At 40.3% G+C, this 15,658-nt stretch overlaps 1 protein-coding gene across 1 annotated transcript; it reads left to right on the top strand.

The window, feature by feature from the left end:
• The first annotated feature begins 907 nt into the window (after positions 1–907).
• kif7 (kinesin family member 7) lies at positions 908–13,428 on the top strand. The gene is made up of 20 exons (XM_024296032.2): positions 908–1,056; positions 2,325–2,704; positions 2,797–2,994; positions 3,093–3,492; positions 3,561–3,908; positions 4,686–4,878; positions 4,950–5,105; positions 5,226–5,384; positions 6,662–6,798; positions 6,886–7,007; positions 7,114–7,254; positions 7,326–7,531; positions 7,616–7,813; positions 8,522–8,647; positions 8,726–8,902; positions 8,979–9,194; positions 9,284–9,490; positions 10,868–11,066; positions 11,149–11,310; positions 12,852–13,428. The coding sequence occupies exons 2-20, from the start codon at positions 2,374–2,376 to the stop codon at positions 13,238–13,240; spliced, it is 4,065 nt and encodes a 1,354-aa protein (XP_024151800.1). The 5' UTR covers positions 908–1,056; positions 2,325–2,373; the 3' UTR covers positions 13,241–13,428.
• Positions 13,429–15,658: the final 2,230 nt, after the last annotated feature.

Genomic DNA, 15,658 nt, shown 5'->3' with positions numbered 1-15,658 from the left:
CTACATTTTTTCTCAAAAGTTACTTACATTTTCTTAAAACAGTTCATCTTGTTGCATCAACTTTAAACTACTATCAGATTTTAAAATGTGCACCAATATCCTGATTATGTTTGTCGGATCCTTGGATTCAAGTTTGTAATGCCTGTTCTAATTTTGAATTACAAGGAAAATTTAAGTAACAACATGAAGATAAATAAAACCCAAAAGATGCAACAGATTTATGGTCATAATACATAAAAAATATCTCTAAAAGCAAAGATTCTGTGATGTTATTGCAAAAACGAAAAAATAACAAGTAGATTAGGGAGTAAATTATGGCTTAAAACGATTTTACAAGCTAAAGAACAATTCTTAGCTGTTAAACAGCCTAAGCAAAAAGTAGTCTTCAAGTAAAGTCTATTCAAAAAGTGAGACAGTATACTTTATATTAAAAACTTAAAATATTCAAATTTAGTCTGAAAAAGTATTCAGTTAGTATAGTTCTTATACTACACAAACTTGCTATACTTGTACTCGAGTATACTTAATAAAGTAAACTTTAGATGTACTGCTTTTTGCTAAAAGGAACAGTGCAAGAAATATGAGCCATTTCTGCAACAAATTCTGTAAATATTAAATTGCAAAATGCATTGTCATTTGAATTTTGACATCAAAAACTCATGTCAATTTGCAATGCAATTGATATTCTTTTTATTCAATATTTTATTTTTAAAATTGTAATATTGAATTGTTAATTTGAATATTGAATTGTAAATTGCAAAATGTATTTTCATATTAAAGGCCTGAATTGAACATTGAATCGTCAATTGATAAATGCATTATCAAATTGCAAGATGAATTTGCAAATTTAATTGTAAATTGAGAGATGCATAGTACTTTGAATCAGGACTCTAAGAACTTCCCTATTAAATCTCCGCTCCCTTCTCCGACTGCAGTCCAAACCAGCCCCCCAGAAGTCGGAGTTTTGGAACTCCTCCCCCCACATCCCTTTCTCCAAGTGGAAAAAAGCAGGAAAATATCCAAACAGGAATCATGATTAACTTCTTCTGCACTCATGTAAGTCTCGTTAGAGGTCAGGAGAACTCACCAAATTGATGCACGCGGCGTACCATTACTCTTCTTTACTGATATAAAAACACAACAAAACTAAGTATTGTGAATCTACTATGTCTCATCCTGTTCTTATATTGTTTTCGGACGCGGGCTAACTTTAGCTTAGCTACAGTCCGAAGCACAAGAAGTATCAATTAAGAGAAATGAATTCTGGGAAGTTATTTTGGCATTACAGGAAGATTAGCGCGTGATTTACCTGCCTTAAGAACTGTTTACTATCAAAGTTATGTATTCTCGCGTTGACTTTAGTAACCTAAACTCCAGTGAGCTAACAGTACCCCGCTAACTTGGTCCGCTCGAGTCTGCGCAGTCGCTGCCTGCGGTTCTGACGATAACAAGGTCCAAAACCGGCTAGAACAAGTTATTGTTTAACTTAGTATGTAAATTAGATATGAACCAACACACACACAGTAACCTGCTAATACAGTTAACATGAGAGGCGCATCTTTGGTTTGTTTTGTCCAAATCTATCGTCTCTACTTCTACACCGACACGGGATAATAACGGGTCTGAGCTGCCACTGATATGTAGAGAAATACCTCTTAAAAGGCCTTCATCTGTCTGTGAATTAGAAAACCTGCTGAGTTTAAACACGCACAAAACCATCTTTTTGGTGTAAAAATCAGAAACAACGTTTTTCCAATATCGTGCAACCTTAAGTAGTACACTATATATTTCACTAATTAAGGATAACTTTAGCATAAGTATGTTCATTCAGTGCAGGAGGTATACAAAATACTTGTTCAGACTAAATTGAAAAACTTAAAGTATGATATACAGACAAAAGTACACAGTCTTACTTTTAGTGTATACTTGTAGTATTCTTAAACAGACTGTGTTTTGTTAAGGGTTAGTTAAACATAATGGTTGACTTTAAAAAACTATTATTAAGTTGAAATGATTATTATAAACATGACAGGGGTTTCAAGCAATAGATTAAACTCTTTTTGACAAACATATTTCATGGTTTCAGTATCATGTACTGTCAATTCAGGATTTTTATCCTTAGTTTGATATATCTCTTTCTATATATTTCTATGTCTGTTGTTTGTCTTCTTTAGCTTTATTTTTATTTTGCTTGAAAAGCAAATTATTTCCAGTTCCAAATTATTCAAGAGATGTTTATCATGGAAAAATATCCCTTTTATCAAATACAAATGCTTGAATTGGTTCCATAGATTTTGCTGACTCATGTTCTCCATTTCTTTTAGTGACCCAAAGATGATCACTACATAACAGCTTTGCACCACTGAGGATAAAATGTCTCCTAAAGTGCCTGGCGGTCAAGGCCGGGTGGACTACTCTGCAGTCCAGGTGGCTGTTCGAGTGCGTCCTCTGCTGCCCAAAGAACTCCTGCACTGCCACGAGAGCTGCATCACCGTCGACCCGGACCTGCGGCGGGTCACTCTGGGCCACGACCGACACTTTGTCTGTGACTTCCTATTTGAAGAAACGGCCTGTCAGGAGGACGTTTATTCTGCGTCCGTCCAGCCGCTCATCGACGCCTTCTTCCAAGGTTTTAATGCCACTGTTTTTGCCTACGGCCAGACCGGCTCGGGCAAGACGTACACCATTGGAGAAGCTAATATTAGTAAGTTATTTGGTTTAAATTAATGTCAAAATCCAGAAAGAAACGGTGCTCCACCGTCAGTCAATATTGGTCTTTTTTTACTTTATATTTAGGTTCCTTCAGGGATGAGGAGCAGGGCATCATTCCGAGAGCTATTGCAGATGTTTTTAAGCTGCTGGATGAAAACGACCTCACTGACTTCTCTGTGCGAGTCTCCTATTTGGAGATTTATAAAGAGGAATTTAAGGATTTACTGGAAATTGAGACCGCCAGTAAGGATATCCTCATCCGGGAAGATAAAGGCAACATTGGTATGGGGGAAAAAAAAGGCATGTTGTCTTTAATGTGGAATATTTCTGCCATTAATCATCTTTGTGTGTTTTTGTATTTTTTTTCATTTGGACTATAGTTCTGTGTGGTGTAAAGGAGTGTGAGGTGGAAGCTCTGGATGAGGTGCTGAGTTTACTGGAGTCAGGAAACACAGCCAGGCACACCGGAGCGACACAGATGAATCCCAACTCCAGCCGCTCGCACACTATTTTCACTTTGTACTTGGATCAGCGCCGTGGGAGCTCACGCCCTAACGGGACCACTGCGAGCTCTGGACCACAAATGCTGTCTTCCAAGTTCCATTTTGTTGACTTGGCGGGGTCGGAGCGCATCTTAAGGACAGGTAACACTGGAGAGAGACTGAAGGAGAGCATTCAAATTAACAGTGGACTTCTGGCTTTGGGAAATGTTATCGGGGCGCTGGGAGACCCGAAGAGGAAAGGCTCCCATATACCATACAGGGATTCTAAAATCACAAGGTGAGCTCATATTCATGGAGCTTACACATTTGTTTTTGATTTCAATAAAACAATCTTTGTTTTTCTAGGATACTCAAAGACTCTTTGGGAGGAAACTCAAACACTCTGATGATCGCCTGCATCAGTCCGTCCTCCTCAGACTTCGATGAAAGCCTGAATACCCTGAATTACGCCATGAGGGCCAGGAACATTCAGAACCGAGTGACGGTCAACTGCAAGCGAGAGCCGGATCGCGTGGAAGGGCTGGAGCAGCAGATCAAGGCTCTCCGCAGAGCCCTGGAAAACCGTCAGCGCTCCGAGACCCGAATCATAGCTCACGCCGATCCCAACAGGAGACCTCGATTTGGAGAGGGGGAGATGAGCAGGCTGCAGGCGCAGAGCGCACACTACAGGACATGCACCGACACCGCATACAGGTTCTCACTGAAGATGCCAAACAGTGTTTTTAGAAAGCTAGTAAAGTACTACAGTTATTCTTACTGTGTTAGTGGTGCCGGTCACTCTGTAAAGTAATGACCGTCACATTTACTAATGAGCTCATGCAATTAAAAGTCATGGTCTTTGCACTGGATGGGTAATTGGAAAAAGAATGTAGAGAATTAATTTCCCCCCGTGGGATTAATAAAGTATATTGATTGATTAATTGGTTTTAATTAGGATTATGCCAATTTTTAGGTAAAATCAAAATTGCCGGGATGTTTTCTAGGACCTAGTTTCTGCAGGAGTTCATTAGAAATTCACTTCTGAGTATTTGCTGGTGGTACCGTTGGTGAAGAGCAACCCCGCCCCCCTTCTCCTCCCCGTTGCGGAGAATGGCAGGGAGCATGTGACCCACCCAGCATATTTTTCTTTGTCACAAATAAGCTTTTTGTTCCAACAGGATTTATTTGAAAAAGTAAATACTCAGAAATGCAATCTTATGCTTAATTTTCTCTACACATGTCCTCCATCCTCCTACAAAATACTACAAGAAGATGTGAAAGACACATTTATTATTGGAGTAGATCTTTGAGGTTTTTGTTTTATGTCCTCTTTCCTTAAAGACTTAACTTTTCTTTAGGGTTGGACAAACACAGACTGAGTCGTTTATGATTGGCACATTTAGCTCTTTTGATTTTGAAAACTTTCTTGCATGAGTTTGTATTGATACAAATGAGTGCTTCCTGCAGTTTCAGTGTTTTTCTGTGCGACAGGTTACTGCGGGAGTTGCAGAGCGAAGGCGCTCTGACTGCAGAGCAGAGTCTGAGAGTGAAGGAGTGGCTGTGCTCCGTTGAGGAGGAGCGGAGCGGCCTCACCACAGCCTCCGGACCAGACAGCGGCATCGAGAACAGCTCCACAGAGGACAGCGTCGCTCTGCGGCGGGGCAGGCCGTCCATAAAGAATCAGGTTTGAGGCATACTTTTTAAAGGTTCTTGCTATCAAAAGTTTTATAAACAAGCCATTGATTTCTATCCAAGGACACGGAGGCTGTGGAGGGGAGGTTCAGCCATCTGAACGAAAGTGAAAAAGAAGACACTCTTGCTCATCTTCAGTCAGAGATCCAACGACTGGAGAAAGAAAATACAGACTTTTTAGCAGCTCTGGAGGATGCGATGGAGCAATACAAGCAGCAGGTTGCACATTTGTGTTGTCGCTGCAGAGTTAATGAAATCTATCTGCAGCGTTTTCATTTATGCAGATTCTTCACAGCAGTCGCCGTCCCTAATAGCTGATGATTTAATTTTCTGTGTCAGAGTGACAAGCTGCAGGAGCAACAGGACCTGATAGCGGAGCTACAGTGTCAGCTCTCTTCTCATGGACTGATGGGGCTTGGCTTGAACTTGAGGCTGCGGCCACACACTGCACCAATGGGCTCCATGCTGCATTGCCAGAATGGAGGCCCACATAGACAGGTAAGCACCCAGCAGTCTTCTAAAGGCCCACTCTGACATATTTTGATCTATTGTAAAATCATTCCCAGTGGTCTTTTAAAAAGAATGATTTCAGATTTAGCTAAAATCTGAAAAAATACTTTCTAACTAACTCTGCATTTTTTGTCCGCTCCTGAATCATGACAATTTGAAGAACGAAATCATCAGAAATGAAATTTTAAGCTCAGTTTTCTTTATGTAAGTTGCCTCAAAAACACAATTTTAGAGTGGGTCTTTAAAATCATTTTAATCTGAAAGAAAATACAAACAGCTGTCAGTGCAAAATGTTCCCTCCCAGCTTTAGAATGAAGCTTCATCATAGTATCGGCAATGATCTTTGCAGAAACATGTTGAGTTGCACTAGAGAGGGCTTTTAAAACAAACCACTTTGACAGTTTTACCATTAGCCTTCTCATTTTGAGTCAAAAGAAGCTTGAAAAGGCACATTATGGTCAAAAACTGTAAAAATTCAGCAAATCTCCACAGAAAATGTAGCTTAAACAGTTTTACTTATAGGTTGTATTTTATTTCTGAATTCAAACTGAAAGCTTTATAGCAGGAAGAAACCATTTGTGATGCTTTTGTACTGAGACAGGCTCAAAGGAGAGAGGAAAACGCTTTTATCGCCTTCATCCTTTAAATTCCTTCATAAAACAACTGGAAAGCTCTGGGTTTAATGAGTCTGTCTGTCACTTATGCATTTTAGGGACATCACTTTAGGGATAGCAAATTAAAATATGTTCCTTCACAAGTACCAATAATACATGGAGCAGAGGTTTACTGCCAAAATTAAGGCTCAGTTAAAAAAGGTTTTATTGCACCGTGTGCAGCCACGGAAGCCGAAAACAGTCTTTGTTTTGCCGCGGATGTCCGGAGCTCAGTGAATGCACCATGCAGGAACGCTCTGCAGCTCAGGGTTCTGTCAATCAACCTGTTTGTTCGGGGGTTTTGTGGAAATAAAAACAGCGGGGCTGGAGCATGAGATGGAATTAAGGTGTTTAAAGAGTGTAGATCCACTAAGAAATCGTAAATAGACTAACACACAACTTTTGGGGAGTGTTTTCTTCTGCTCTTTTTGTTGTTAACACAAAATAAAGAGACTTAAATCAGGTAAAATGTCTGCATCTTTGTGCGGGAAGGAGAGAGGATCTTCATTCTCTTGTTATAATGAGAAAATGTAAAAAAAAAAAAGTTGGGCTAGCCATTTTGGCTTCCGTATGCAACAAATCTTCATCTGTTATTTGTTTTTGGGATAACAGGGCAGTCCAGTGGGTTTCTCTGGGTGTGCACCCTGTCCCGATGGAAAATATTTTGGCGACCAAGACATCCCTCGAGTTGCAGAAATGATGCACTGCGCAGAAAAAGAGGGCAATCATGCGGACCATGACAGATGCAGGTATCTTGCAGAGAAGATTTCAGACCTTTGTCCATTTCCTGCACATGCTCCCTGCATGCAACCCGTTTGCATCTGCTGCTGTTTCAGACAGATGAACCTGACGTGGACTAAACGGGACATTCTGTTAGGAGGCAGCGTGGCCGTGGACAGAGGCCTAACGTCTCAGCTGCTGGACCCCCAGCAACACCCGTGTCTAACCAGAAAAGCCTGTATGTCGCAGTTTTATTAACTTATTTAAAATGAAATTAATTGCATAAAATTATTGGGGGAGAGTTCTGTTCCTGCCTAATTATGTTGTCTCGTATCTGTGTGAAGCTAACTCCAGTGCAGGGGACAGTCTGAAAAGTTTTGAAAGCATTTCAGAGTGGGGGCTTCTCCAGGCTCAGCAGAAGATCAGGGAGCTGTCCGTCACCATCCGCATGAAAGAGGAACTCATCAAAGAGCTGATTAAAACCGGTGAAGATTAAAAAAAACCTTTTCTGAGAATATGATTGATTATCTGTAAGTGACACTTTTCTTTGAAATAGGAAAGGATGCTCAGGCCCTGAATAAGCAGTACAGCCATAAGATCACAGCTCTGGAGAGTGAAGCGCTGCAGGCGCGGCAGGAGCTGCTGGAGGCGCAGCGCCAGCTGCAGGATCTAGAGAAGCAGGAGAGAGAGATCAGTGCAACGGACAAAACCAGAGCGCAAGAGTGTCGCAGGAAGATCGCTGCCGCTCAGAGCAAAGTCCAGGTTTGATGTCACGCTTTCATTTCTATTCACAAAGCTGTAAGACATAAAAGCTTGTTTGTGATGGCGCTTGTGGTGAAATATCAGGTTCTGAGTCAGCGGCAGAGGGATACCGCTCGTCTGGCCAACCTGCCCGTTCAAAGTGAGCGGCGTGTGCTGGAGCTGGAGAGGAGTGTGCAGTCCATGAAGCAGCAGCAGGAGCAGCTGCAGAGGCGACTGCGGGAGGAGAGTCAGCAGAAGAGACGTCTGGAGACGGAGATGCAAAGACGAACTCACAGAGTCAAGGTGAGCTCTTTCAGTTTCTGCTTTGGATCGTGAAGTAAAGGCCAACGTTTTTGGATAATTGTTTCTCCATGTTCCTCTTTTAATTCTCAGACTTTTCCTTTGAGAGTTGCGTTTAATTCATGCTGCAGGAACCTTTATGTACTTGAGTTTTGGGTCAAGATTTAAAAGAAAAACCCAGAAATTAGACATTTTAGGCAGCTAAAACTGACTTTTTTGAAAAATGTGTTCTATTGTTGATGTGAACTTAAATGTTTATGATACTCTGACATTTTACAGCTCCTCAATCAACTTTTTTTGACTGTTGACCTCTATAAATGGGGCTTTAAAAGTGCCGTCTGTTGGTCATTGGCAAATTTTTGACAAATTAAAATAAACGTGTTTAATTCTTGAAAATACAATCAAAAAAATCTCTGTGTGCTGCCCCCTACAGGTTGAATTGAAGTATTACATTTGAATTTTGTGATTTGTCAAACCATTTAAGTCCTACAACATTTCAGAAGTCCCACGTCATGATCTGCAGCTCCAGTAATGATAACAGTCTTGTTCCACAGCCCCAAATTTTGATTTTCACATTTTCTCAGTGGGTGAAGTCAACTCCCCTGCTTGGTTACCCTTTAAAACTAATAAAAAAAAGAAGATAAGATGCACCTCTTTGCTCTGAACCTGCACCATAATCCTCGCTTATCTTTTCAATTTTCACCCCTTGAGGAACTGGAGATAAAAAACGAGCAGCAGCAGAAGATCTTGAGGATAAAGACGGAGGAGATCGCTGCCTTCCAGAGGCAGAGGCGCAGTGGCAGCAATGGATCTGTTATTTCTTTAGAAGAGCAACAGGTTTGACAACAACTGATTGACTTTTTACTACAAAAATGTCTACAGGGCGACTGGTTGATTTCTGTGTCTCGATATTAGAAAATTGAAGAGCAGAAGCGATGGCTGGACGAGGAAATGGAGCGCGTTCTGGAGCAGAGGAGAGGACTGGAAGATCTGGAAGGGGAGCTGACCAAACGAGAGCAGATCCTGGCCAAGAAGGAGGCTCTGCTCCAAGAACGCAGCGGGCTGGAGACCAAGAGGCTCCTCTCCAGTCAGGTAATAGTCTCTGCAGACATCTGATGTCAACAATCAACAAAAAATGGCTACAGTTGATCGTTATTTTCTTGCCCAGGCTCTCAGCAAAGATCTGGTGATGCTTACTGGACGTATCGAGTCCCTTGAGCAAGAGCTGAGTGAGAGAAACGGCCTCCTTCGCAGTAGCAGTGCTCAAGACTCCCAACAGATTCGCCAAGAGATCTCCAACCTTCGTCAGGAGAAAGACTCGCTGCTTAAGCAAAGAGTTGAGCTGGACGATAAACTTCGGCAGGGTAATCTGCTCTCAGCTGAGGTCAGAACGAGGATTTTGTTTGGTGGCGTCACTGAAAATCTGCCGTTCTATGGCTGGATGTTTCATTTATTTCAATACGGTTTCCACAGGAGGAGAGAACCCTGTTCCAGCTGGATGAAGCCATCGAGGCTCTTGACGCGGCGATTGAATACAAGAATGAAGCCATCACTCAGAGGCAGAGACAGCTGAGGGCTTCTGCCAGCATGCTCTCACAGTGGGAAATGAACCTGATGGCCAAGCTCAGCTACCTGTCTGCGTCTGAGACCAGAGCCCTGCTGTGCAAGTACTTTGACAAGGTGCTCTGTCTCTTTGAAACTTTATTGAATACTGTTAACAAAGCTGTGTGGTGGTTAGCACTCTGCTCTCACAGCAGGAAAGTCGTATACAGGTTTGCGTGGCTTTATGGAGTTTGGTGACATGTCACATGCAAATGTTTTAGTCCGTTCAAAGTATAGCTGGTTTGGTTAACAGCCAACAAACTACCATTCTAGAGCCCACAGCTTCACACATTATATGTGTGACAATAATCACTGTCCTAACATTACTGACATTTCAATTAGGTGCGTTTAAAGTTTAAAAAACCTTTTATTTTGAAATAAGAGGGAAATTATGCAAAACATGAGTTTGCTTTAATTTATGTTACACCACTAGAAAAAAAAAGTATTTTTTGTGTTTAAAACCTAAAATCTCTTGTTTTTAGGTAGTAAAAATAGAAATATTACTTTGAAAAATCGCTAATTTACTGCTGTTATAAAACGCTGCAGAAATCTCAAAAGTTTACATTTTAATAATGTGCTTTTAAAATTTAAAAGGGCCTTTATTTTAGAGTAAGATGGAAAGGATGCATTAGTTTGCTTTAATTTTAATTATACTTCTAGAAAAAATATTTTTTACTGTTTACAACCTAAAATCGTTTATTTTTAGGTAGTAAAAATAGAAACATTTCTCTGAAAAATGGTACTTTACTGCAGCAGAATTTTTAGAAGTTTGACATTTTATTGATGTGCTTTTGGAGTTAAAATGGCTTTTATTTTGGAATAAGAGGGAGAGGATGCAAAACATTAGCTTGCTTTCATTTCTATTATACCACTTGGGGAAAAACAATTTTAACCTAAAATATATCTCATTTTTAGGTAGTAAAAAAGGAAATTGACTCTGAAAAATTGTAAATTTACTGCTGCTACGATTTCAGAAGTCTGACATTTAGGCAAAGAAGACATGAATTAAAAAAAAAAAAAAAAGCAAAAAATGTTGATACTTAAAAGTTTGGAGCCACTACAGAAAAAATATGAAGTTACAGGTAATTTTCTCACATCTAAAACACTATATTAACAAAAACAACTCAAAATTCCAAATGTTTTTTTTCTCATAAGTTTAAGCTCATTAAAATGTTTTATTCTGAATTTGGTTCCTTTTAATATGACAAATACATATCTGAGGTTGGATGTATAGACTTTTTTAGGTGCTATGGTTTCCTTCTGGTACAACTTTAAAGACTTGAGCTCTTTTCAGTCATTTTTAGGTCAAATGAAACCCCTTTCTTCAAGCCAAATTTCTTGGGTTTTTTTTCTTTTTCACTGTCATGAGACTAACATGCTAACTGAGCCCCTGGTGAGAGTCTGAGTTTATCATTGTGAGCATGTAGTAAACGTCTTGTGGTTGTGTTTGTGGAGGTGGTGTCTCTGCGTGAGGAGGAGCGGAAGCTGCAGCTGGCCCTGGCTGAGCTGGAGATGCAGCTGGACGAGCAGCAGAGGCTGGTGCAGTGGTTGGAGAATGCTCTCGATCGTGCTCAGCTGGACACGGATCGGCGGCTCACGCAGCAGCAGAAGGAGCACGAGAGGAGCGTCCAGCTGCTGCTGCAGCAGTGTCGAGGTATTTTGTGTGCAAATTCCCTCCGTCAGAGAAAGGTATGTGTCAGTATTGAAAGTGTCTCCATCTCCTGGTGTCCTGACAGAACAAATGGATGAGGGTTTGGCTGGACGACAGCGGCAGTATGAGGGATGGATACACAACATCAGCAAGGAGCTCAGTCAGTACAAAGCAGCCAATCTGGAACTGAGCAGCAAACTAAGAGAGCTCTGCGCATCGACCAATCAGCCTAAAGAACACCTTAAAGGTCAGGTTACCTTCTTTTAGAGTTACTTACTGATCCCTTTAGGCATAAATATGACATCAAAGACGTCTGCAGTCACAATAGTCGCATCTCCATTAACTCTGAAATTTCGCAAATTCACAAAACTGTAATGGAAACAATTTTTTAGAAATAAATGCGCTTCTCAGTATGAAGTGTCTGCTCTGAGGGCTGCACAGTAGGCGCACGGAGAGGTCCCACAGCGTCACAGCTCTTCATACGGAATCGTGCAGCAGCTCCTCCTCCTTTCCTCATTGCTTCATCTGCAGACGCACTTTTGCAGCTTGCAGCCTGAAGTCTTATGAGTGCGAGAGCCGTGACAGACACTTGAATGGATGTTGTCGTGTTTTCAAACAGAAAAAAGTCAATTATGCTTTCCTGTTAGAATGCGTTTTCTTTTAACCGCTAAACAGGCTTCTCTCTCTTCTGAGTCGAGCTGCGCTGAACGCACGCCACAGACAGAGCTGTGACGTCACCCAAATGCTCCCTTTTAGTGAATCAAATAAAAAAAATACTTGTTCTCATTCATCGCGGTGTTTATAATGACTTATCGCGTGAGTTGGTTTGTGCTTTATCGCAAAATTATGATTTAATGGAAATGGTGTCATTTCAAAACTGTGTTTTTTCGAAATTCCTAGAATTTCGATAAAGTTTTGACCAAATGTGTAATGGAAATGCAGCTAGTGTCAAGTTCTTTTACCCCACTTGAAGGGGATTCATCCAATGGAGGAAATACTAGCAGGACTCCACTCATGACTCAGGACTTAATGACTTGTATTCCACTCTTTTATTTGGATTTTCTTCTTATTTCAAAATGGTGATTTTTTTTTTCCAAAATAGAGTTTTGCATTATTGTGAGCAAGCAAGGTGAAAAACCTGTACACAGATATAAATATTATGAGTATTTTTTCATTTAATAAATTTAATTTCAGTATGAAATAAGTAACTATAAATAATTAAATTTCAAACAAAAGCATTACACAAAGTCACATCAATCTAAAAAAATTAGAAACAGAATCCATTTAACAGCATGGATTTACAAACAATTCACAACCAAATCGCGCATTTGAAACCGTAAGAAACAGCTGATATTTACATGCAACAAACAGCTGATTGATAGAACACCCCGTTTATTTCCATGTTTCTGCATCTTACCGGCTGCCTCTCCACTTTTGTTTTAGTTTGTTTCTGTGTGATGGCGTGTCAGATCAATGTTTTTCTCCAGAAAACACCCAAATCACTATGTGCACATGCAGGTACACTGACGTGCTGACGCAGCTTAATTGTGTTCACCTGCCGCACTTGACCTACTTTCAAGATCATATTTTCTTTTAAAATCTCAAATATCACGATTTACTTCTCAACTATTCTCTTTCTGTTATAATCTTATTTTTTATACTATTTATTATTATTTTTGTATCATTTTATTTATTTATTTATTATTTTTTCTTATGCAAGCCTCAACAGGCTTGATGTCATGAATCTGTCCGTTAGCAGTGATATATTCTGGCATCTCTGTCTTGCAGTCTTGCTGTCTGAAGGTAAACCCAACAATACTGGCAGCCTGGAAAAGTTGAGCCACCAGGACAGTCCCGCAGCCAGAGGGGCGGGGCAACCCGACCGGCCCGTCCGGTCTCGGGATGAAATGAGGGAGCTGGTGAAGGCTCCTCTCCCCTCCACGTGGAGACGCTCCTCTCTCCCCACAGAGGAGCCTGCAGTCATGGAGGAGCTCCTGCTTCAGGTGTCCGGGGACGCTCCTGCGAACCGCGTAGTTCAGCCGGGTTTGGGTTCCTGGGGGGGGCACCCGTCTTTGCCTGTGGTTAAACTTCGTCGGGAGTTTCGGCGCTCCAGCCTCAACGTTGGACCTTTGACGTCAAACAATGCATTCATTGATGTCCGGAAGAACCCGGTCTGATTGTTAAGCTTTCACAGAGACTTTTATTTTGTAGTCCATTATTATTTTGTTTGTTTGTTTCTAAAACCTTCAGATTTTTCTGCCACGCACTTTTCTTCTTGTTTTTGTAAAGTATATGATTTGCCTATAAATCATTCCTGTTTCTTAATTCAAGTCCAGTTTTTCGCATTAAAAGGTTTTAATTCAGATTGTGGTTGTTTCTTCACTTATATTTGTTGCTCCATTCATTAAAGCAACTTTTATCTGTTTTTCTCAACTTGTCCTTAAAGATATAAGTAAAAAAAAGTGTAGTTTCCAAAAACGATCACTTTAATCTGCAGAAGTAAATATAGTCTTATTCTTATCGTTTTGTATAAAAGTAAATCAAGTTTATTCTTTATGACTTAACTCTTTTTTACATTTCAAGCAGTTTTTAGCTGTCAGAAAATAAAAAACTTAAACATAAAGTCAAACTGAAGGGACAAAAAAGCTCCAGGTTCTCAGAATGGGCCCTAGAGGGCAGCAGTGTTCAACTCTGACCACCTTCAGATAAATTAATCCTCAAATTAAATGTTAGGTGTAAAAATTTAAAGATGAAGATGCTTAGATCGGGGTACATAGATTATTTTTGCCTAATGAAAACCATTTCTTATTATTTTTTTCAAGCATATCTGAAGATGGTGATGTTTGGTAATTCTAAGAAAAAAAATATCCAAGGTTTATTTATGATTAATCAACACTTCATTTCAGTAATCAGCAGGTTCTACTAAAAAAAATTGAATGATCCTCATATTTATTAATTTAAATGGTACATTAATGACATAATGGTGCATACTGGGGTAAAAAAAAATACACTTGTAACTGCAATGATGAATGCTGTTGCTAAACTGGATCTTCACTTTTTATTTGAAAATTCTAAATCTATTACAAATGCATAGAAATATCAGCATCCTCTTTCTTCAGAAATTAATTACCATTCATTGCATGAAATTCATTTTTTTTAATTTTTTTTCAATAACATTTTAAATGACATTTCAGCACATTAAGTGATTCAACACTCGTGCAAATTTGAGTGTGGGAGTTGTGAAAGAAATTTAATACAAAAGTTTATTCAGGATAACTGTCTCTGTTGTTGAAAGGGTAGCTCAATAAAAAATGTGAAAAAAGTCCTGATTTAAAAACATTAATATCAAAGTTCCACTCAAGACACGTTTAATGTGAAATTATTAGATCTTTCTCATCTCAATGTTGAGATTTTATGTCTTACCTTTGCAATTATATTGTCTTCTGTCATATTCTTAGATCTTTATAAGGGAATAACCAACAACAAACAAAAATAATCTTATTGGGATCTTTTCATGAAACTTGAAATGGTAGATTTCATTTGCAGTTTTTCCTCATCAAAAATACTCCAAATCTGTCCTTCTTGCAGATATCTGCTCTGGATGTTTTACCTTCCTTCATCAGATTTCCTACATTGTGGTGACAATATTTTTGGATAAAGCAAAGACATGAGAAATGCGTTTAACAATAAAATAAAGGAAGGACGGCCATCCAGGTTTCATTTCTGTACCTTTCTTTACCGCTGAGTGACGCTAAAACCAGACATTTATATCCCTGGTAGATTTGAGGATCATAATAATCCAAGATATCAGATTAAAAAACTAAGGAAAATGTTTGGAACTGATCCTCTGGTTTAATCATTTCAAACATCTTCTATTTCTTGGATTTCAGGTACATTTGTCAGTTGAAGACTATTCATTAGAAATGGTTAACTTCCACGGCCTCTTCCACACACGCACAGGCGTACAGTGCAGCTTGTTTCCTATTGGTCCTCTGCGTTTTAATGGCTACGTGACGTCACCAAAGGGAGGTGGAAGCGTGTAGCAAAAGGAGGCAGTGAGGAGGTGAGCAGAGATGACTTGGGGGGGTCTGTCCGCGCGCGGCAGCCTCAGGACCGCGGGCTCTGGCGCGCGTTTGGACGCAGCGGAGGCACGAGCTCGAGCGCGCCGCAGAGCATCTCCCCCTCTCCTCCTGCGGAAATCCTGGAACCTCCCGATCACTACCAGCCATGCTCCATCACGCAGCTCCTGCACAAACGGGGAATATCAACCGAATCCACGCGCTCGCTCACCTGTTCGCCACTGAACTTGCGCACACCTGGAGGACGCGTGATGGCGCACGCAGAGACCCGCGTCTTCACGCCTGGATGCTATAACCACATGGATGGAAGAAGAACGCAGCAAGGATCAAAAGTGAGGATTTGGTCTTGGTTAGTTTTCACTGATCAACCTGCTTTTCACTGTCGGCCTGCAGCGTTTAGGGTCCTCTCGTTCAGACGGTTTCCCTGATGACTGACAGCTATTAAAGATCCATAATATTCAGTTTGCAATGAAGGTTTGAAATAGCAGAAAAGTGAATGTTTTTGCGTCCTAATTG

The sequence above is a fragment of the Oryzias melastigma genome, linkage group LG3 (genome assembly GCF_002922805.2).
Source record: "Oryzias melastigma strain HK-1 linkage group LG3, ASM292280v2, whole genome shotgun sequence".
In the NCBI taxonomy this organism is placed as follows: Eukaryota; Metazoa; Chordata; class Actinopteri; order Beloniformes; family Adrianichthyidae; genus Oryzias; species Oryzias melastigma.
Note: the sequence above shows the minus strand (reverse complement) of the source record. Positions and strands in the feature narration are given on the sequence as shown.